This window comes from Arachis ipaensis, chromosome B5 (genome assembly GCF_059453495.1).
Source record: "Arachis ipaensis isolate K30076 ecotype BB chromosome B5, ASM5945349v1, whole genome shotgun sequence".
NCBI classification, from domain to species: domain Eukaryota; kingdom Viridiplantae; phylum Streptophyta; class Magnoliopsida; order Fabales; family Fabaceae; genus Arachis; species Arachis ipaensis.
This window is the reverse complement of record NC_142440.1, coordinates 132,938,021-132,962,743: the sequence shown is the minus strand read 5'-3', so window position 1 is coordinate 132,962,743 and position 24,723 is coordinate 132,938,021. Positions and strand designations below refer to the sequence as shown.

General features: G+C 29.8%; 1 protein-coding gene across 1 annotated transcript; it reads left to right on the top strand.

Annotated features, from left to right (window-relative positions):
• The first annotated feature begins 1,757 nt into the window (after window positions 1-1,757).
• Window positions 1,758-23,893, top strand: LOC107643991 (alpha-dioxygenase PIOX). Its single transcript, XM_016347753.3, has 10 exons — window positions 1,758-1,965; window positions 2,218-2,484; window positions 3,541-3,690; window positions 10,455-10,588; window positions 21,133-21,346; window positions 21,756-21,901; window positions 22,465-22,692; window positions 22,877-23,079; window positions 23,165-23,408; window positions 23,483-23,893. Exons 1-10 carry the CDS (start codon window positions 1,843-1,845, stop codon window positions 23,706-23,708), a joined length of 1,935 nt encoding a protein of 644 aa, XP_016203239.1. The 5' UTR covers window positions 1,758-1,842; the 3' UTR covers window positions 23,709-23,893.
• The last annotated feature ends 830 nt before the right edge of the window (window positions 23,894-24,723 follow it).

Genomic DNA, 24,723 nt, shown 5'->3' with positions numbered 1-24,723 from the left:
ACGGACGTCGGTGAGGGATAGACCGTGGATGACGAAACGCGAAGACGAAGAGGGCTTGGAAAAGAGTGAGTGCGAGCAAAGTGAGAGGTTTAGCCATTTAGGGTTACGTTGCTTCCTTTCTTCCCTTTTTTTGGCCCAAAATGGCGCCGTTTTAGCGAAAAAGGCCAACCAAAGCAAACTCGCTGACTCGTGAATAAACTTGCGAGTTTGACCGAGTTTACCCGAGTCTACCCATAAACGAGTTTGTGTCTGAGTTAATTCGATTCCACTACCTAAACCCGTACGAGTTTACGAGTTAACTCGCGAGTTTGACAACAATGCCCATGAAAGATACGAACGCTGATAAATGTATTCATCAAACAAGGAAATTAATGTTATACCCATAAAGTTAGACTCCGTGTGACAAAAATATCCAAACCCTAATTTTTTATTAATTTTTAATACATTTTAATTTCTAACATTTTCGGTCTGTTTATCTCAAATTTGATTATTTATTACAAAATTTATTATGTATTTTTAAAATAAATTATGAATTAATTTTGAAAAGGTAATTTTTCAAAAATAAATAATTTTAAAAAATAAACTCATTTACTTTTTATCATACAAGATATTAGTTTAATTTAATTATAGGTATCATATTCTATGATCATTCTTTAATGATGATGAAGAAAATGAACTATTATTATTTAAAGAGATAAGAGAACTTCCATTGAACATAAAATTTTTCATATATATAAATAATTGGAAATGTTTGAATGATTATGAAGGAATCATTTTATTGGAACTTGCATGCAATGAGAACTAAGTCATTTATGAAGTCAAATTTGTAAGTTTTGGTTAACTATAAGATCAATGTAGATGATTTATAAAATTTTAATATAAAGTTCTTAATATTTTGCAATACTTGAAGAAGAAATGTCTTGGTAAATGAAATTCAAGTGTTTTATTCATATTCTTTAAAAAATTTTAGAATTCGGTTGCTGTAATATTGCACAAAATAGGCTTGTAGTTAAAGTTATTTGTGCTACTATAATTAAAAGTTATGCCAAAAAAATCTAATTTTTTTCACTTGAAAGTATTTTTCTAAGTTTATTTAGTGTCAATATCTTAATTATTAAGTGTTTAAGTATATAAATAATGACTTTTATAATTTAATAACCTCTTAGATTTGGTTATTATTATTATTATGGTTTCTACATCATCTCGATATAGGTATCATATATTAATTATTAAATAATATTATTTTTTATGATATTTTAGTGTTAATAAGTAAAATTATCTTTTAATATATATTCGTTATTTTTTGTATTCTTTATTTATTATATATTTTTTAATAATATTTTATTTTTTTATTAACAAAAATATTATAAAACGTTGCCTTTTGAAAAAGATTAAAAATATTTAAATGGACTATTTTGAAATTTTAGATATTTTTCAAAGATCGTTAAAATTTTTTAATTTTTAAAAATTATTTTATATTTTATTTTAGGAGTTGATTTATTCAACTCACACACATAAAACTTAATAATTATGTGTGTGAATTAACGTTTTACATCAACAATATTATCTAATAAAATATATATTAAAGATTATTTTATGTATTTTAAAATTTTAAAAAACTGAAGTGTCTCATTTTAAAATTTTTAAAAACTAATTTGAATAATTACTTCGAAAACAAAAAGAAAGAAAGAAAAAAAAAAAAAGCTCTTACCCTTTCGAATTGCGATTATAAATACCTATGTCACGTAGGTAGCTTTGCGAAAGATAATACTCACACACACATTCATTGTGTTCATCGAAGTGATTAGCAGTGCTGAGTAGTGTTACTTTGCTAGTTCAAGCATGTGGTCTATAGTAATGGCTCCAATTAAAGTTCTAGCCACAAGATTCCAACACCAATTCATCCTTAAGGACTTTCATGAAGCATTTGCTAAGATGACAATCTTCGACTCTTTTCTCTTCATTGTAAAAAAACTTAACACCCTCTTCCTCCTTCTTCTCATCATCATCATCATCATTATTATTATTATTATTATTATTATCAATATAAAAATAATTTTATATTAACATCTAACTATATAATGTCAGCCAAAAAAAATTTTTATATTGTTTGTCTATGAAAATTAAACTCTTATTATTTTGTCAGGTATTATGGATATTTATATTCTCTAATTAGCTTTTGGTTAATTATTTGTATTTTTGTATGAGTTATTACAGATTATACACTCCATTGACAAGTTAGGGATCTGGCACCAATTACCTGTAATTTTGGGGTTAATATATCTGGGGATTCGGAGACACATTCACGAAAAGTACAACCTCTTCAACGTTGGAACAACACCACCAAAGGGTGTTGGGTTCAACCCTTCTGATTTTGCATTCAGAACTTCTGATGGAGAATACAATGATCCCTTCAATGAAGTTGCTGGAAGCCAAGGCTCTTTCTTTGGCAGAAATGTTCTTCCTGTTGATCAGAAAAATAAGGTCCTCATCAAAATAAAAAATAAAAAATATATATATCCTTCGCTCTTAATTAGACAAAAGACAAAATTTTCCATTTGATACATAACTTCTAGCATCAAGATGATATTTTTTTTATAGAGAATTAACTTCTTTTTAGCTAAAATAAACTCATTCTTTGAAAATTATTTTATTTATTTTAAAATTTAAATTTTAAATCTTAAATCATCAATTCTAAATTTTAAATTATAAAATTTTAACGCTAAATCATATCAAAAAGAGGATTTTTAGAATTATAAAAAAGTTGACTAATATTAACTAAATAAATTTTTTTTATATTTTTTCTTTTAATTATTTTTATTCATACTTAGACACTCTAAAGTCTAATCACATAGATTTTGAGACAAGACAACGAATTTGTCTCTCACAACTCTATTATAGGATAAATTTGCCCCACACCATTAAATTGACATTTAATCCTATGTGATTGTGAATAGTGAAAAAAAAAAACTTATTGTTTAAGATTCTCAAAGATTATTTTGTTTTATAATTTATATGGTTAAACACTCTAAGTGCAATAACAAAAGTAATAGACGACGAAATTATTTGACACATAAAATTATAATCATTTTAATTTTTTTTTTTATACAAAATTTGAATGCTTTTGCTAAATGCTAATCTTCAGTTTTCTTTTACCTTTCATTATTTCTTTTTTACACATTTCTAATAATTTATAATCATTATTCTTTTAAATATTCTTACAATATTTTATATATTAACAGAATTTTATTAAATATTATTTTAAAAATCTTTTCAGTGTTCTTTAATCTTTATTTAAGTTTAAATATACTCTATTCAACTAGTAACTCAAATTCACTTTTAGCATGCTTATTACCCTTTTATATTTTGGTTATAATAAGTTATATTTTTAGTTATGGAAAAGTGAAGACATAATGAATTGAAGTATTGGAAGCTGAAAATAGAAAAGGATAAAAAATCATTTTTACTTATTTATAGTATTGATAATCATAAGTTCATAATTAATGTTTCATTCAATAATGATGAGTTATTTGGACGTAGTTACTGAAGCCGGATCCGAGTGTGGTAGCAACAAAACTTCTGGCGCGTAGAACGTACAAAGACACTGGCAAACAATTGAATGTGATTGCAGCTTCTTGGATTCAGTTTATGATACATGATTGGATCGATCATCTCGAGGAAACCAACCAGGTACAAATACCAAGAAAAAAGATAACGGATAATGCATGATTATTCAAAGATCCGTTCTAAATATATTACTTAAATTTAGAAAATCGAACCCCTCCTCAAACAGAAATTATTTTTAATATGGAAATGGAGATGGTGTTTTGGTTGAATATTGATATTTGAAGTGTATTACAATATTGTGGAACTCATTCAACACGCTCCTACGTGTTGCACCACGCCCTCCACGTGTTGCACAATACGCTGCCACGTGTCCAACACGCTCTCCACGTGTTGGCCAAGATACTGCCACGTGTCCAACACGCCCCCCACGTGTTGCACCACGCCCCTCACGTGTTGACTTTTCAACTACAAAATTCACCCATCTGTAATTACACTAAATAATCCCATTCTCCAAAAAAACACCAATATTTCTTCCATACAAAAAAAATCAGCCCTCCTCAAACTACTCTAGTTACTATTCTAGTTATTAGTTTATTGGTTTAATTAGTTTAATTGTAATTTAATTAAAAAAATATTTTATAATAAAATATAAATAAACATACTAAAATATAATTATAGTCTAAGATTCAATTTGGATAAACAACTTAATTAAGTTATTTTTGAATAAATAGCTTAAATAATAAATACTTATATTAAAAGTAGCTTATAAATAAGTTATTTTGTATTTGATTTTTTAGTTCTAAAAGTATTTATTTTAATAGAAAAATGATAAAAATCTTTTTATTATGAGAGAAGTCATTTTTTTTAACTTCTCCTTAAGCACCAAAATAGCTTTTTAGAAAGTTGTAATTTTGTTTTGAAAATTGTATCAGACATTAATACTATACCTTTTCATAAGTTAAAAGTTAAAAAAAGTTACTTATGAATCTATTCAAACGGACCCTAATATAATTTTTAAAATACTATCCAAATTAAAAGTACTATATAAACTAAAATATTATAATCTCGTTCAAATATAAATTCAAAAGTCAAATAACAAATACAAACAACCAAACATAAAATACCAACAATCAAATTTATCATCAATCATCAAAATTCACCATAACTTACTGCAGATTTAAAGCAATAGGATTTGAAGTTGAATTATTCTCTGCATTATTATTCCTAAGTGTTTTTTGGTTGATACTCGCATCCATACCTAAAATTACCAGCAATCCAATTACAATATCATAGCAACCCACTCCAACTCAATATATCTCAACAGACAACAGTCAAAATTATTCAATTATTTAATTATTAATCAATTATTCAACAATTAATCAATGCTTCAACAACAAGGTTAACTAACAACAATTAATCAATTATTCAACAATTATTATTACAAAGAAAAAATTAATACCTAGGGAAGTTGGAAGCCTGGAAAAAAGCGGATTTAACGGGAACAGTGGCTGACAAGAGGCAAGATAGTGGCTGACGGGGTGAAAGTTTGGAATAGACCTAATGCCAGCGGGAAGTGGCTACACGACGAAAAGTGACGCTGGCGGTGATATTAATTTTCGAAGATCAAACAGAGCTGGCTGTGCGAACAGAGCTGGTTAACGTTGACTGGACGGAAGTTGCGACAGCGGTAGTGGCTAGACAGAAGTTCGCCGGAAGCTCAAGGTATAGCCGTCCAAGTGAGTGCTGCTTCATGTTCTGCTTCTGCCCGTTGTGGAGACTGGAGAGGAGAGGGGTAATGGTTAAAAAACTTAGGAAGTTAGGATAAAAAAAACTGGCAGGGTCACGATTCGGTTCAACCAACCGATTTTCGGTCGGTTCGGCAGTCCAACGCCGATTTTTCAATTTGACGATTTTGGTTTCTGTTCGAACCGTATTTGACTGTTCACGGTTCGACCAATTTAAACTAATTTTTAGAACCTTGGAATTTAGATAAAAAAAAATTATAGTTTGGTTAACATATATTTTAGGAAGCAGTTCTGGTATTTCACTGTATTTAAGCAGTTCTAATATTTTTCTCTTTCACGAACTTTTGACAATACAAGAGTCAATTAAAGATTGCAAAAAAAAAAAAAAAAAAAAACATCGTCGTCTACACGTCTCTTCCACCTCTTCTTAGTGCATGATGAAAATTGTTATTGTTATTGGGTTTGAATGCGAAAAAATTTTAAGTTTGTGGAAAGAAATGGATATAGAAGATGGATATGAGTATATACTTGAGGGTGCATTTTATACACAAACCATGGTATGATAAATGCTGCAAGAACCCCGCCAACTTACAGCAGAATTTTTCATTGCTCCACTATTAAACTAGGAGCTTACAAATTATTTACTTCAACAGATATTTACGTCAAAACACATATAATGAGAGATATTTTTGTCATTTCATGACTCACTACACGACGAAAGAAGTCTAGACAACTGATTGTACCATAAACATGTTGTTCCATTTTTTGGTTGGAGAAACACCTGATAATTTTTCTATATTTTAAGAATAAAATTATTAATTGAAATTTTTTTCTAAATATTATTTAAAATTTAAAATTTTAATAATACATTTACTATGTATTTACTAAAATTAAAACTTAAAAAAAAATAAAACTTTCATTATTAGTAACATTAATATATTCTTTTAAAAACGTGTTAGCTCGCTAAATGCAAAAAATATAAATTAAATATTAAAATTTTAAAAAAGTCTTTATGTGTTAAACATATTAGAAAAATCAAAACCTTTTTTTATTCTCTTATTCTTAACCAATGTTTTTGAAACAATTTTTTCCAAATCTTTATTTAAATTTTATATTATATTTCAAGTCATGTATAAATTAAAAAAAAAAACTATATATAAAAAGTTGTGTATTTACTTTCTCATTCTCAATATTTCTTTTAGTTATACACAATTATTAAGATAATAATTAAACTTTATTGAAATATACAAGTTTGAGAAAGACAAAATAGCTAAAATACCCTTTATTAATAATCAGAGTATATTTTCTTTTTTCATATTTAGTTATGATTGTCATTAATATCTCTTATTTTTAATAATAAATACTGAAGAATATAACAGTATATATAAATTAATGAATGCAATACAAAGTTAAAACTAGAAAGAAATACTTAATAAGAAAAGTAAAGAATTCTTTTTAAATAGAACTAGCTAAAAATACGTATTAATCAAAGTCTTAATATAAAAAGGTTTATATAAAAAATTTAAACATTTTTAGCAAATTGTATATTTAATGAAAAACTTTAAACCATAATTAAATTAACATTTGTTTTTCTGTAACTCATCATTCTTTGCTTCCATTTTGTTGAAGTAACTCGGGAGACAATAACTTTTGCTCCTTCCTGGTACGTAGCTTTCCATATTTTCCAAAAAAAATATAAAATTAATGTATATCATATCATCACATGTTTACTACATTGAAAATTGGAATGGATGAGACAAAGCCACACAAAGCAGAATCGAAATTTGCATATCAATCAAAATTAATGCCAACAGCAGTGTTCCACATGTGGGAAGCGCCATATCGCGTTTCTCGCTCTTAATAATTTGGGGGCTCTTTAATAATTGGTTGGAACAATATAACGTCCAAGTCTAAAATAAGGGTTTTGTCTCTAAGATTTTGGATAAAAATTAAATTTGTTTTTGAATTTTTTTTGTTATTAAAATTATTTTTAATATTATAAAATATTATAAATTTATTTTTTTGTTTGTAAAAAATATTTTTTTTGACTATTTTGTCTTTAAAAAATTTTTCGCTCACTACTATTTTTTAACTTCCAACTCTCTTCATCATCATTGAGCCTTTTTCTCTTTCTTTCTCCCATACTCATGCTCTCCCTTATTACTAACTCTTAACCACATTAACAATTCAACAACACCAATAATTACAAAATAAATTAACAATCTAACAACAGCAACAATCACAAGTCTAATCATTACATTTTTATTATCTTGGCCTTTTTTTTCTTACTGCAACAAAACCATTACAAATCTAACCTTAATTCTGTCCAAAATCAACAATAACAAAAACAAATAAAAAGTAAATCAAAGAAAAATGATACAGAAAAAATTAGAAAAAATAAAAGAATGAAGAATAGATTGAAATCCAGAAAATCAAGTAAAAGGAAGAAACAATGGAACAGAAATTTGGCTGAAATCCAAGAAATAACAAAACACAGAGCTATTGAAACAACAACAAACCACAAAACACAATGTTTTTTTTTTCTGTATTTTGTACCAAGACAAACAAAAAATACAATATTTTTCTTTGCAACAACAAAACACAGAAGCCAATAGAAGTCGATGGAGCACTTCCTCTCAAAACAAACCCCAGAATACCCAACACCCACTTTCCCACACGCATGGAGCACTAAAGCAGATGACTTTACTCTCGCCAAAGACCTCCTAGAAGCAACCGGATCTGATGCCTAATGCATGTGCCTTCGAAGAAGCAGAACAGAGAGAATCAAAACACAAAAGGGGGGGAGAGAGAGAGAGAGAGAGAGAGAGAGAGAGAGAGAGAGAGAGAGAGAGAGAGAGAGAGAGAGAGGTTGAAACTGTACCATCAGAGGCTGTAGTCTTCAGTGATGACGAACCTTGGAGACCACGACAACGACCCCAACGAACGGAATTTCGAGCACCTCGTTACCCCCATGCAACCCAAGCCCCCGACTCTGACCTGTTGCCATCCCCCTGACGAAGCAACTGCTGATGTCTCCTCGCCGTAGAAGGCCACCCTCTTCTCCGGCGTCGCCTCCCTCTTCTTTCTTTCCTTTTCTTTCTTCTTCTTCTTTTGTTTCTTTTTTTCGTTTTAGTTTGTCTGTTTTAGGTGCAGTAGGAAGGGGTGGGGGTAATGGATGGGTGAGACTGGGGTAATTAGTAATAATAGGAAAAGGGTATTTGTGTCATTTCAAAAATTATTATGTTTAAAATGACAATTTTATAACGTTTTGTAACGTTAATGATGATTTTAATAACAAAAAAATCTCGAGAACGATTTTGATTTTGACCTCAGACCTTAGGGACGAAAAAAGTACTTAACCCTCCGAAATAATTATGCCTATAAAATAATGAGTAAGGTGATAACTAAGAATACTCCAAAATTTCGACTAAAATAGTTAGTTTTTTTAAAAAAATTAATTAAAATTTTTATAATAATAAATGGTAAGTAGACATGTATGCTTTTTTTTTTGTCAATGAATAATACAATACGAAATAGAGTTAATGTATTTCATTATTTATGGTAGTAATATATTTAGTTGTTGTCACATGAATATAAGAATTATATAATTGTAGACAGCAAATTATTTATTATTTTTTGAGTGTTTATATAATATTTATCAACTGTTTTTTATTTACCACAAATTCTATTAAAATTGATAAAATTTCGTTCCAAAAATTATTATCCATGTGATATTCTTTCATAAATAGACACGTTATAGTAGTTAACAATATGTATAAGCACCATCATTAAATTTTACATAATAAATTGATAGAAAGACATAACATGTCTATCGTTTGTTATTGTGGAGTACTAAATAAAATTTTTGTAGGATTAATTAGTTCTAAGTCAAAATTTTTAAGAACCTAATTCTCACTTAATTCTAAAATAATTATTTTGCTTTATATATACAACAATTTATTAATTAACAATAAATTTTTAAATAGAATTCAGATAAACACGCATTTTAAAATTAAAACTTAAACCAAACATGCATTTTTAAAACAATTTAAAACATTATAGCTAGATTAAAGAAATACTTAAGTGCACTTTTTCCCTCTCCAATACTAAACCAAACATAAAAAATTATGCACGTAAATTAAAGAAATAATTGATAAAATCTTGAGTTCATTATTCAAGTCTATGATGTATTGATTGTTGGTGGGTCTCAATTTCAAGTGGGCACACAACCTTTTTAAAACAAAACAAAAAAATAAATGAAAGAAAGTGGCGCGTTTAAGCCACGAGAGAGAAAGATAGTTTAGCTTCTTTCGTTTTGAAAGAAAGAAAAAAAAAAAAAGCAACGTCATTCGTCCAAGGAAAAGAAAGAATTTGGGAGAAAATGATAACTCATTTTTTATCCGATTGAATCGATAAATTTATTCTATTTTTTATGAAATTTTAGTATGTTATTTTTGGTATAGAGAAGAATATTAAGATAGTTGTTAATTATATTATTTTTTTGTTTAATTTAAAATATTTATTTTGTAGAGCGTTTATGTTGATTATATCAGTGTTGATAATATATTTTATTAATTATTGAGATGTCCTAGCACTATTAGAAAGACTGTTTATGTATCTATTATTTTAATAGTAAATGATTTTATTAGAATAAGTCTTGTAGGTTTTTGTCCCTCCTTTTAGAAGTTTTTACACGTTAAAATTCTGTTATCTGATTATTTTATTTTTGCTATTATATTTATTGCTTAGAGTATCTTTGGTATTGCCTATTTAATCGCACATGTTGTGAAAAAATTATTTTTAGTACTTCTGCTGTTAGACAGATTTTTATTTAAACATTTGTTAAGATTTTCCAACATTAATCGATACAAACATTATAGTAGATATTACTTGTTTCTTCCTATAAAAGTAGGTCTAATCCACTTTAATTTTATAAATTAACCTAACATTAATAATTTCTAAATAATCATACTTACAATGAATCTTTTTGCAGAAGTTTTCAGTAGTTAAAGAGAAGATTTCAGCCACCCACTTCATCGTCTAAACTAACATATAAACATGCTTGATTTATATGTATTATATATGTGTGTTTTTTTTTTTCTCTTCCTGAGTTGTAAGTTGATAAATAATATTGGAATGCAGATTGAAGTGACAGCGGCAAGAGAAGTTGCAGATGAATGCCCACTTAAGTCTTTCAGGTTCTACAAAACAAAGGAAATTCCAACAGGCTCTTATGAAATCAAGACTGGAGCTAAGAACATTCGAACACCATGGTGGTAAGAGATTTATATGACTCTATCTATTCATGCTTTACTATCTGTTAGTAATAATAATTATGACGACGCATATATACACATGCATGTAAAAGGCCTTTTATTAGCTTCATACATTCATAAATAAAAACAAATAAATTTATTACAAATAATATTATATTTTTTGTTAAATAAATTTTAATTTTTTGTTGATTATATATATTTTATATTAATGACTCAAATTTAAAATGTATGATTTAGATTTTAGAATTTATAATTTAAAATATAAAATAATTTAAAATTTTGTGATTTAATACTTAATATTTAGAATTTAATATTTAAAGTTTAGCTTTAAAATTTAAGATGCGCTTTAACTCTTATCTCTTTTAATTTCTTTTTTAATTCAGTTGGAACAATTTTTTTTAGATTAGTGATTGTTCTGTTATTTATTAAAAGAAAATTACATTTTTATTTTTTTTCTAAAATGCATTAATATTTGCGATTATAACGTATAGCCCCTCAATTATCAGGTTTAACAGTGAATAATATAGCGGTGAGTATTCGATTCTTGTCATATCACAATAATGTGGGTCAAACTCTAACAACCTCATTAGACCTGGTTGCATATTGTTGTGTGATGATTTAATTTGCTGCTACTTGGTACTTGCTAATAAGGAACACGTTTTTTATATTTTTTTTTATAAGCATAGTTATCAAAATCAACTCATTAATCAAATCAATTAAATTATTAATTTATTAATTTATTAATTTAACTAATAAATCATTAGTTGAATCGATAAAATTAATTTTATATAAATATAAAATAATAAAAAATTAAAATTAAAATTTAAAATATATATTTTTATTAATATTTTAAAATAATTAAATTTTAACAAATTATAATTTATAAATTATAATTCAATTATTATTAAATAAATATATAAAATTTTAAAATTTTTTGTAATAAAAATTTAATTTTATTTTTATATTAAAGTAACTATTTTTTATTTTAACAATAAATTAATTAGTTTATATTTATTATATTATTATATATACTATATGTATTTATTAACAAATAATATTAATAAATATCATATAATTATAAAAAAATAATTATATTATAATTAATTAAAAAAATATTTAATTTTTTTATTTATGTATATTTAATTATATTTATATTAATAATTATAAATAATAAAAAAATAATTAATTTAAATATAAGTGAGTATAAAATTAAAATAATATCTAAAAAATTATTATATATTTTACTATATAATTAATAATTAATATATAAAATAATAAAAACTTAAATTTAAATTATATTTTTATTAATTTTAAAATTTTTTTATTTACTATTTTTTCGATCAAATTAGTCAATTTGATCCGATTTTTATAACTATATTTACAAAAGTGATTTGGGTTCTTTTTTTAAACCTTAAACTTTCTATTTTACCTTTTAAAAGAATATTTTGATCTATGTAGTAATATTCAGTTTGATTTAATATAAAATTCAACGTTAATAATAAATTAAAGTAGATGAAAGTGGGATTAAGACTTGCATCAACCAAACACAATTCCCCCACCCCCAAGAAAAAAAAATAAGGGAGAAAACTTAATTTCGTACAGTAATATTGTATGAACAATAAATATTATTATTTCGAGTTAGTATTTTATCAATAATAATTTATATTTATATTTATATATAAGAATTTATATATAAAAAATATGTAGTTTATATTTATATTTATTAAAATTTATATATATATAAATTAATATAATTTGTATTAATATTTATTAATATTTATACTAATTAAATATTGACTAGAATTATTAAAAACTACTATTCCCAAAACATTCTGAAATAAATAAACTACATTTTGTTAATTTTTCAGCGAAATATCAATTTAATAACCCTCAAGATTAAAAGACTGGCAATTTAAAGTTTAACATGTCTTTTGTTAATATTAATTTAAATATTAAAATAATGAATAAAAATGGAATTATTATTGGGATATCAATAGCTAACCAAAACATCTATCTTTAAAAAAAAAAAATTGCCAAGCAACATTTTTATCTTTTAGAAATTAAATTAATAACTTACTTTTGAAGAAAGAAAAAAGTTATATTTAACCCTGAAAAAAGTATTATATTTTAATGATACGATTTCTAAATACCGGGGCCCCTTCACATGGGCATGATATCTTGATAAGATTATGTTTGGCAAACTCAATACCTGAGGATGTGCTGAGTAGCATTGAGTTGATTGCAGCAAGGGAAGTATAGTTTTGCAGTATAATTTTGTCATGATGCGTGGGTGGGCTGTAGACTGTAGACTTAGGGGTGGCAATGTATATTTTATTTGTGGGTATTCAATTGAATTTTATTCGGTTGGGTAGAGTTGTTAATCTGATTTATAATAGATAAGATAGAGTGTGGGTATGATTTTTGTGCAGATTAGGTAGAATATGGGTTGAATCTCAATTCTATTCAATCAATCGACACTCTATATATGCATATGTTATATATTTATATAAAAATATGTTTTAAGTGGATATTGAATTAAAGACTTCTCAATAAATACAAAAGATCTTTAGCCATTAAAAAAATTATTAATTAATAATTTAATATTTTTATTTTACATAAAAGTCTGCTCTATTTTAAATTATCATCAAGTTATATAATCATATTCTATCTTTTTTGAAATTCGCGGATAGAATCGGGTACTCGCAGATTAAGAAAGAGTAGAGTTAAGGTTGGAATATTCTTAATCCGCGAATAAAGTAGGATTGAGTTTATATAAAAATCTCAACCTACGAATAAGATTAAGGCTGGGTCCAAATTCTATCATACCCTACTTATTACCACTCTTAACTATAACAATGGACAGAATATTTTAAGGTGTAATAGAGTTAAGATTAAAAAATTATCAATGTTCGAATAGAATATTTAATTTTAGAAAAAATTTAAATACGTAAATAGAATTAGAGTTTGAATCTAAATCCTACTTTCCTACTACCAATCTAACTACTATTTTCCAATTGAAAAGACAGACATCCTTTTTCTTTCTCTAATTTTATTAAGAAAAATGCGATTTTTTTATTATAAGTCTTTATTATCAATTTTTTTAAAAAAAGACATTGATTTTCGCATATATCCATGAATATTAATAGAAAAGCTATTTTCAAAATTTTTTTTCAAAAAATACAAATATACATAAATATTAATAAAATTGTTTACAATTTATTCGAGTAAAGAGAATTGACAGATGATTGTGATTTTTTTTATCTTGATAAAAATAACAAGAAAAGAAAAAAGAACACAAATTTAAAGAACTCAAATATTAATTAACAAAAATTATATCTTTCTGCAAAATCTTTTTCAACGCATCCTCAGACTCTATTCAAACATGAGTCGTATTGCGTTTAGCAGTAATTTTAGCCATATAATCTGTCATACAATTTGTTTCGTATTTAAATAAGTTGAAACTGAACCTCTCAGTTTTCTAACAAGAGATCATGGAGTATAACCACAATGTCTCGATTTATCACTGTGCTATGACTGAAAATATTTTTTAGGACCAGGAAGGGTTAAAAGGAGTTCATTCACAAATTACATTCTTACAACTAGCTTCCCAAGCTAAAATTAAGCCATGCCAAGCTGCCATTAATTCACAATGATACACTGGCCAAGGAAAAAGTGAGCCTGAACAACCGAGAATCCATTTTCCTCTATCATCTCGCAAGACACACCCAAAACCCGCCAGCTGATCATCCTTGATTATGCTTGTATCACAATTAACTTTGAAGAAATTATTGGGAAGAATTGTCCAAATATAAGTCCACTCATCACTAAAGGCTAGGTAATGGTTGTTTCTACAAGAACTCAACTCTTTATTCAAGCTCCCGGCTAACATAGCAACCTTCATACTTGACCAAGGTTCACTGGGATTAAAAATCTCTTGACATCTATACCTCCAAATCCACCAAACCCCTGCCGCAACTAGGCCTTTCCTACCGTTAATAATTTTCTTAATCCAAGCAACCAAATCTAACGAAGCATTATTCACAAGAACAGATCAATCAAGAATATACCAAACATCCTTAGCTTTATCACAGTCACGAAGGTAATGAGAAATTGTCTCAGGAGAGATCCCGCATCGGGAGCAAGAATTATTGGAAGCTAAACTTCTGAAGCACCGAAACTTATTTGTGGGAACTGCATCATGGAGGGCCATCCATAACAACAACCTTATCTTCTCCAGAATAAACGTTTTTCATAACCAATTCCAATTTTGGGTTTCATCCCAATGAAATTTCCTTTTAGTAAGCCATTAATATCCACTTTTGGTGCTATAAGCAATCGAAGCGGAAAGGTTCCAAAACTATCTTGTTCCACTCGAATTTAATCTTGGAATAGGCAAGCTTGCAAGAGACAACCTAACATGATCAGACAGAGGAGAATAAAGTTTATCAACGTTCTAAGTTCCATTATGAATTACATGATTAACTGATAGATTAATGTCAGTAATATGAATATACGGAATGATATCATAGAGCTTCCCGAAAGAGGACCAAGAATCAAACTACATGGATTGATGTCTATTACCGCAACTCTACTCAAAACCATCTTTCAAGTATTTAAAGGCTTTAACTATGCTTTTTCACACATGAGAAGCTCCACACGTAGCCTCCCAACCTCAGCCATTAGAGAGATACTTGTTGTATATAGCCTGGACCTAGAACTTGTCATGGCAGTGAAGCATTTTCCAAATAAACTTTCCTAAAAGAGCAATATTCACACGTTGCGAATCTCTCATTCCAAGGCCATCATATTTCTTCAGTGTCACAACCTTTTTCCCACTTCACAGGAGATAAGCCCCTCCTTGTTGCTTGCCCCTTCCAAAAGAATTGTCGCACCAACGAATCAATTTTTTCACAGACATGAGTCGGGAAGTAAGAGACTTGCATTTGATAAATTGGAATCGAAGATAATACTAATTTGACCAAACACAACCTACCCACCTTGTTGAAAAGATGACTCTTCCAATTAGCAAGCCTGCCTTGAACCTTATTTAAGACCTCATAAACAATTTTCTTAGCCACTCTTTCATGACCAATATTTATTCCTAAATACTTGTCCAAATTTTGAGTGAAGTGAATATGCAAAATCCATGATAAAACTTCTTTCCTCTTCTGCGAGATAAGTTTAGAGAAAAGAGCTTTATACTTAAAAAGATTGACCTTCTCTAAAGCTTTGTGAAAAGATCAAGAATCTGCATAACAATTACAACTTGGGACCTAGTTGCTTTATAGAAGAGAAGAAGATAGTCAACAAACATAAGGTGAGAAATTCTTGGTCCTCCCTTAGATATAGCAACAGGGATCCGAGATCCATTAGCCACGAGATGAAAAATTTGGTAGGCCAACCATTCCATGCACAAGACAAATAGGTAAGGAGAAAGTGGTTCACCTTGTCGAATACTTCTCTGGGGGTTAAAACTCTGTAACCTCTCACCGTTCTAAAGAATTGAGAGAGATGAGGAATAGACACATATCATGATCAAAGTAATAATACTGTCAAAAAATTCAAAAAGTTGAAGTAAAAGCTAAAGGAATATCTAATCTACTCTGTCATAAGCCTTCTCAAGGTCTATTTTAAAAGCAATAGTTTCTTTCTTCGATTTAGTTTTTCGCATGAAGTTAAGAATCTCCTGAGCAATAATAATATTCTCACTTGTGCCTCTTCCTGGTATGAAACCCCCCCCCCCCTCAAAGTGGACCAATAACATCCGTTAGGAAAGGGTAGAGGCGATTAACCAACACCTTGGTTATAATCTTATAAATAACGTTGCACAAGCTTATAGGTTGAAAATCCTTCATAACTGTAGGACTACCCACTTTAGAAATGAGCGCAATCAAGGTTTCAAAAATAGATGTGTCCAAAACCTCTCCAAAAAAGGCTCTAAAGACACATTCATACATCTTTTTCAACATTCTCCCAATATTTCTTAAAGAACACAGCTTGGAATACATTCGGCCAAAGAGTTTTAAAGGCACCCAAATCTATAACAGCGCATTTGTCTTCCTCAAATGAAACTGGCTTGACAAGAGACTCACATGTTTCATAATTAAGCTGAGGGAGAGGAACATCCTCAAGACAATCAAGCTCCACCTCTTCTCTAGAACAAAAGAGTTTCTAAAAAAAATTATTGACTTCATTCTTTAGAGCATTCACATCATTGGACCAAGTACCATCCTCAAGTACAAGAGTGTGAATTTTATTTCTCTTTCGTCTGACAATAGTTTGGAGATGAAAAAAATTAGTATTTTTATCCCCGAATCTCACCCACTTCTCTCTAGATTTCTGGTACCAAAAAAGCTCCTCCCTTAAAACAATAGCATTTAATTCCCGCTGAAGCCGAGATTCTTCCTCTTTGAGATGAGGGTCGTCAGAGCATCCTAAGGATAACTGAATACTATTAATATGCCCTTATAACTCTCTTTTCTTGATAAAAATATTGCCAAAAATCTCAGAATTAAACCTTTGAGCATCTCTTCTTACAACAAAAAGACTTTTAAAAACATCCGGACACTCAGAGTTCCAAGCCTTATGAACTACATCATGGAACAAGAGGTGAGTGGTCCACGCGGCTTGAAACCTGAAAGGTTGGTTCATTTTTTGCTTGACACCATCTAGCCGACATTTGATAAGAATGGGCAAATGGTCAGAATTGTATCTGCCTAAAATATCACAAAAAAATCTCAGGGAACAGAAGGTGCCAATCTCTATTAATAAAATCATCATCCAATTTCTTTGCTATATCCAATCCTCCCTTGACTATTCGATGCCAAGAATATCTCCTCCCTTTAGATCCCATATCCATCAAACCACAATCATCCATGGTAGAAGCAAAAACATAAGCTCTATTAGCATTAAAGATCCTTCCTTTAATCTCATTCGAAGGCAACACTTCATTAAAGTTACCTAGTACTAACTAAGGACTAGATATATTAGTGACCAACTATCTAAGGTAATCCCAAAGAGCTGGCCAATACTGAGTTTGGGGGTGGGCATACACCACGCTACATGTCCACATACAAGATCCTTTTATTACTTCAAAAGCAACACAATGATCAGTGATATTCACAATTTTGCTTTGTCCCTAGGATTTATCCACCAAAATCCAAAAGCCACCACTCTAACCTCTAACTTCAGAGATACTAACATTACAATATTTCAGATTCTCCCAAAAATACTTCATCTTCTCAAAGATAATATGGGTTTCAATAACAATAAAAAAGAAAGGATGAAAATTTTTCACATTTTTCTTGAAATGTACACGAGCTAAGCTCCTAGACGCTTCCTCACATTCCACGCTATGATGCTAAATTTATTACTATCCATAACAACAATAATAGAAAGGGGGTGATAAGAACACTACCTGGTTCAGAGATCCTGAACCCTCTATTCGACCACCTCATTTTTCTTTACCTTTTTAACATTAACACTTTGCTCTCATTTCTCTTTCTTCTTTTCATGTTCCAAGATTCTGTAATCTTGCAGTGAACTTTGAAAGGAAACTTGTCTGAGACGCTTCTTGACCATGCTTTGAGAAGGGGTCTCATGCTTAGTCCCACTTGGCCCTGCTTTAATGCCACTGTATGAAGAAGGATGAATAGTATTCACATTAACATATTTTTTAACACTCCTAGACTTAGGAGCTTTAGAGAACCTAAAGCTTTTTGTCTTTCTACCCGTATTTACCACAAAAACAAGTTTTTTAGAATTGGGCTTCATAACATTGGGCCCAGGCACTATATTGACATGGTCCTTTACAGTCTTTTTTTTTATTAATAACCCTGGTCTGCTCTTCTTCAACTTCTATGTGACTATTGGTATGATCTTTGCCTCCCTTTCCATGCAACAAATCATGCGAAGAATCCTCCTTTCCATGTTCTTCGGTAACAGGCAAATCACTTTCAAAAATAACGTCTCACTGTATTTTTCCATCGTTGGAATTTGTAGTCCTCGGAAAATGCTTCTCCGGTGGCTTATCCGCTCCCGTTTTCACCGTCTTATTTTTTAACTTCGACTTGCAGTTAGCCGCGACGTGTCTATAACACTTGCATGTATCACAAATAAGTTCTAAATGCTCATACTCCACCTTATAGACCACATCATCTCATCAATAATTAGTACACCCAAGTCTATATGTACACATGTATGTGCAAATTTTCTCCTTTCCATTTCCTTGGTTGCGACATCGACTTTGATCGGAGTACCAATCATCATCGCAATCCACCGCATGGCCTTTTCCTAGTAATATAGAATCTTCAAGCCCGTCAAGCAAATCCAAACAAGAGTACATCCAAAAAATTCTTCTGTCGGACAAAAATCAAAAGACCAAGGTTTGACTACCAAATAGAATCCATCTATCATCCATGGTCCCCCAACTAGAACCTTTTCTCGATCCTCTCTTCGGTCACATTTGACAAAGAAATATTCATTCCCACATCCAAGAATTCATCACCACCATTGAACCTCTAGATGAACCTTAATCTATGAGACAAGACCGTATAATTAAGGTTCTTACTGAGCAAGCTAACCACTATAGTGTCTTTGCAAGGCTCCGCAAGCACCTTCCTTCCCTCTTCAGAAAACACTAACTTCGGTTTGGATGCATCCTTGCCTCTCGATGACCACAACCGATCTATCCCCATCCAACACGTCATTCATGATCAATGGCTTCGGTGCCACCTCACCCACCACTTTGTCTCTAATAAAATCTTTAGAGACATAGGTATCATGCATGCTAGGTTTCCCATCTCTCTGCCCTCCTCCGCCTACTTCAGCTTTCCCATTGGCCCTTACGCCCTCCTGACCCACATTTGATGCCTTTTTCCGCTCATCATGCTCTACCGTTTTGACATCCCGACCGCCACTCCCTCTACCCCACTTTCACCCTCTCTCATCTCAATAATATTTTAAGGTTGTATCTGAAATGCTTTCCATTATATAGATGATTGTGGCTATATAATAGTCAACTCCGCTAGGTAGACAACGAAGAATCTGAACAACGTGAACAATGGGTTGAAAATTTGGCCCAAAAAAATTTTAAGAAAATATTTCACCAAAATTACACAACCAAAAAATCCCATTCAGTAATTCAAAAATTTAATCATCCTCGTACTTAGTAAATTGAACATCCAACATATCTTTATTGTATCTAACTAGATCCATTCCAACCAAATAATCATCCACATAAGAATTAAAATAACTATTCGCATACCTACTCAAATAATCATCCGGCTAAAAAATTAAAAATAATCATCCACATATCTACTAAAATAACTCAAGGAGGCAGCGTACCAAATAATAAATAATGAGCTCATGCTAGACGCAAACCTCAGGCTGAATCTGGCGTCGTTCGTGACGACATGGATGGAGCCTGAGTGCGACAAGTTCATAATGGCCGCCATTAACAAGAACCACTTTGACATGGATAAGCGGGTGAAGGGTGCAAAAACGGCGCCACTAACAGGGTTGGAAGAGAATCTGGTGCGGTGGTGAGGGAGGCAACAACGTCAAGAGCTTTGCGGTGACGACGATGACCGTTGCGGGAGAGCTAAACGCCGGTGAGGGGGTGCAAAACGGCGTTACTAATAGGGTTGGAGGAGAACCTGGTGCGGCGGTGAGGGGACGGCGGTGTCAAGAGCTTTGCAGCGACAACAATGATGGTTGTGGGGTATAAAATGTACCATATGTGAATGTGTAACTATACGTAGTAGTTTATGTGCTAATCTTAATTTTTTTAAAATTTTAAAATATGATAATAATTATTTAATTAATTAAAAATTTTAATTTTAATTTTAAATTTAACTTTTTTTTAAACTATTGTTCACTGTATACATTATTTCTCTATATTTTTCCTATAATAGTGAATACTGTTAAAAATAGAAAGTACGTTGTTAAGAATTTTAGTGTCTATTTTATTTTTTTTATTTTTTATAATTTTTTATTATAATAATAAACTCTACTTTTAATGTATTGAATTCTTTTCTTTAGAAAAAACAAATAATATACATAACATCAAAATAATACTGTATAATCTAATTTTTTAAAAAAAAAACAAAGATTCCATCCATATTCATTAAAAAAACATAAGACGAAGTTAAAACTTAATATAAAAATATATTCATTATATATTATTTTAAGGTCAAACATATATAAGACTCTATATATTGTCAATTAAACTTCTTTTTTAGATAGTTGGCATGTCAATTACACTTTTGTAATAGTATCGCCAAGATCGTATATTAAAAAAATATTAATAACAATTAAAATTTTAATTTTAATTTATTTTAAAATAAAATTAATTGTTAATTTAAATAGCATAATTTTTTAATTTTTATGTAAAGATTTTGAATTCAAACCTCACTCTTAATTTAAAAAAAAAAAAAATTAGTTGGTCACCGTAGTTGGAGTGGGATAAGTAGTCTCTGTTTATAAGTAGTCTCTGTTTATAAGACCTAATTAATTAATAATTTATTAAAACCAATAAATTGAAGGGATGCAAGTGTGATATATGGAAGCAATGGAGAAGTTTTGAAGAGATTGAGAACATTCAAAGATGGGAAGATAAAGATATCTGAAGAAGGTGAACTTCTCCATAATGAAAATGGAATTGCAGTCTCTGGCGATGTTCGTAATAGTTGGGCTGGTGTCTCAACTTTGCAGACCCTTTTTGTTCATGAACACAATTCTGTCTGTGATGCTCTCAAGGTATGTATATGTATTCTGTAGTAATTAACTAACATACCCTAAATTTTACAACCTATCACGTTTTATATATTTCGCCTGTATATTATGTCTAATATAATAGGTGTACATTAAAAATTAGCTACCAAATCAACTATTAATATAAAATATATATTAAAATATAAATATATATTAAAAATTAAATTAATCAATATATATATTTATACACAAATTTATATTGACTAATTTAAAACTTTTTTTGTGTGCACATAATTAATATATTGGTACGATAATATTTATTAACTAGTTAGTTAAGTTAGTTTTAAGTTGATTAGAGATAATTAGAGGCAGTTAGATACCGTTAGAAATCAGTTACGAGTAATATAATATTTTGTCTGATATATCTGAAGTTGAATGCACAAATTAAAAACAGAAAAACTACCCAGAATTGGATGATGAAGAAATATATAGGCATGCAAGGTTGGTGACGTCAGCAGTAATTGCAAAAATTCACACCATTGATTGGACTGTAGAGCTCCTTAAAACTGACACTCTACTTGCAGGCATGAGGGTCAACTGGTATCTCTAAACACTCTCTTGTTAATTAATTATAGAACATGATTAAAACTTCTATTTTTTTTAATTATTCTTCTAAATTTTAAATAAAAAATTTTAAATATTTTTATTTTTTGATATTTTTATAAAATAACATATATATTTGAATTTTTGTCTATTTAAATATTAAGAGAATAATTAAAAAAAATTAATTAGGATTCTCAATCATTAATATTAATTATATATGCTTAATTAACTAAGATAATTTTTTTCTTAATTTGGATTATCGTTTTAACTAGATTCAATCATGAAACCCTTATTAGCTTGTTAGGATTCTTTACCGTGTGCTTTTAATATATATATATATATATATATATATATATATATATATATAAAATTTAAATCATTTCAAAATTTTGCAACTTAAAATATATTGTTAGGACTCTAATTGCAGGCATGAGGGCCAATTGATATCTCTAAACACTATCCTCTAAATTATATGTGCCTAATTAACAAAATTTTGTTTATTAGCTGTACATGCATGTTTGATTAATTATTGAATTAATTTAAAGTATTGTGCTCTTAAGGTATGGATTGTTGGGGAAGAAATTTAAAGACACATTTGGACATGTTGGAGGAGCAATCTTAGGAGGACTTGTGGGATTGAAGAGACCAAATAATCATGGTGTTCCATACTCTTTAACTGAGGAATTTGTCAGTGTTTATAGAATGCACTCGCTCTTACCTGATAATCTTCAACTCAGAGACATATCTGCCACTCCTGACCCCAATAAATCTCCACCGTTAATCAAAGAGTATGAACATTATTATTATTATTATTATTATTATTATTATTATTATTATTATTATTATTATTAACTTTTTTCCGTTTTCTTATTATTATCAGTAATACTGTTATATCAACATTCATTGCTAAATGTTTTTCAGATCTTAAGAAAAGGTTACGAAAATTTTCTTTGCGGTTTGGTATTATCATAGGATTCCTATGAAGAATTTGATTGGACTAGAAGGAGAGAAGACTTTAACAAAGATAGGGGTTGCAAGTCAAATAGTATCAATGGGACACCAAGCTTGTGGAACACTTGAGCTTTGGAACTATCCAATGTGGCTCAGAGATCTCATACCACAAAATTTGGACGGCTCAGAAAGGCCAGATCACGTGGACCTACCTGTTCTTGAAAGTATGATACATAATCCTTACCCTCTATTATTCTAACATGCCAAAAATAAAAATAGAAAATGATATCAATATATGTGATGATGCAGTTTATAGGGACAGAGAGAGGAATGTAGCAAGATACAACCAATTCAGGAGGGCATTATTGTTGATACCAATCTCGAAATGGGAAGATTTAACAGATGACAAGGAAGCAATTGAAGTACTAGAAGATGTTTATGGTGATGATGTTGAAGAGCTTGATTTGTTGGTTGGCTTAATGGCAGAGAAGAAGATTAAAGGCTTCGCTATTAGTGAAACTGCTTTCGTTATATTCCTCCTCATGGCATCTAGGTATATATAGTATTATTATTAGTCTTGAATTTCTTCTTTGTGTTTTGGTCTAATAAGAGTTATTGAATTTGTAGGAGATTAGAAGCTGATAGGTTCTTCACAAGCAACTTCAATGAAGAGACATACACTAAGAAGGGTTTGGAATGGGTCAACTCTACAGAGAGCCTTAAGGATGTTATTGACCGTCACTACCCTGAAATTACTCTCAAGTGGCTCAACTCTTCTAGTGCCTTCTCTGTTTGGGACTCTCCCCCAAACACTTCCAATTCCATCCCTCTATATCTTCGTGTTCCCCATTGATCACCATTTCACCCTTCCAATTATATTAAACTCCCTCTGATCTAAAATAATTATACTTTCACCACAATAAATAAATGGCTGGCCCACTACTATTAGGAAACTCATCAGTCACCAATATCAATATGACTAATTATTGTTGTTATTTGCATCCATAATATTACAAGCTATATTATTCATTCTGTGTCCTTTTCTAATTGTTGTATATAAATCATTTAGTGTGCATGCACACATAAGTTGGTTGTTTCTCACATCTCTTGATCATGATTCTCAAGTCTTAACCGTAAAAAAAAAAAAGACCAATCGTCCTATACGTTGAAGGTGCAATGAGAGCAGCAAGAAAAAGATGCACCTGAGAAATTTAACATAAAAGAGAGAAAAGAGAATGCAACTTGATTCGACAGAATGACAAAACTCATTGCTAACAGAGACATAGCTGCCCTATATATGAATAGATACATGCAATCAATTAATCTAACTAACTCAGCTCAAATTGCTAGTCTATATATATACTTACTATGCTAACCATTACTAGCTACTAGATAATTATCACTTAACTACCTAACTAACTATCTATTAAAAAGGAAATGATTCAGTTGCAGCTACCCCATCTGTCCAAAGCTTACATGTCAAGTAAGACCTTTCCTTAAGTTAGAAGTGCAAATATATTAGATCCTTAACTTGCCAAATAGTGTAGAGAATGTCCCTGGAGTCAAGGATTTGTCAATAAGTACATGCATGCTTGTACTAGAAGTCTCTAGTACGAGTAGTGGGATAGATTAGAGACTTGTGAGTCGAGGCGGTTGCCGGGTCGTCTGACTGGAGCGGTGAAATTGGTACCTACAAAGATACTCCAACGTTCAAGTTAGAATGGATCTGAGAGGTATATGAGAGTGGAATAAGTAACGTACTTAAGAGGCCTCTGGCTCCCCTTTATATACCTGGTGGTAGTTATCTTATCTTATCTCTTTTTAGCTAAGATAAGGGAGGAATTTGAATTCGAATGTTGGGTTAGGAT

Bases quoted from the DNA above. Each gene is read 5' to 3' on its own strand.
- LOC107643991 (XM_016347753.3), top strand. From the start codon at position 1,843: ATGTGGTCTATAGTAATGGCTCCAATTAAAGTTCTAGCCACAAGATTC. The intron at 1,966-2,217 runs GTAAAAAAACTT...GAGTTATTACAG, and splicing joins TCGACTCTTTTCTCTTCATT to ATTATACACTCCATTGACAA. The intron at 22,693-22,876 runs GTATGAACATTA...GTATTATCATAG, and splicing joins TCTCCACCGTTAATCAAAGA to GATTCCTATGAAGAATTTGA.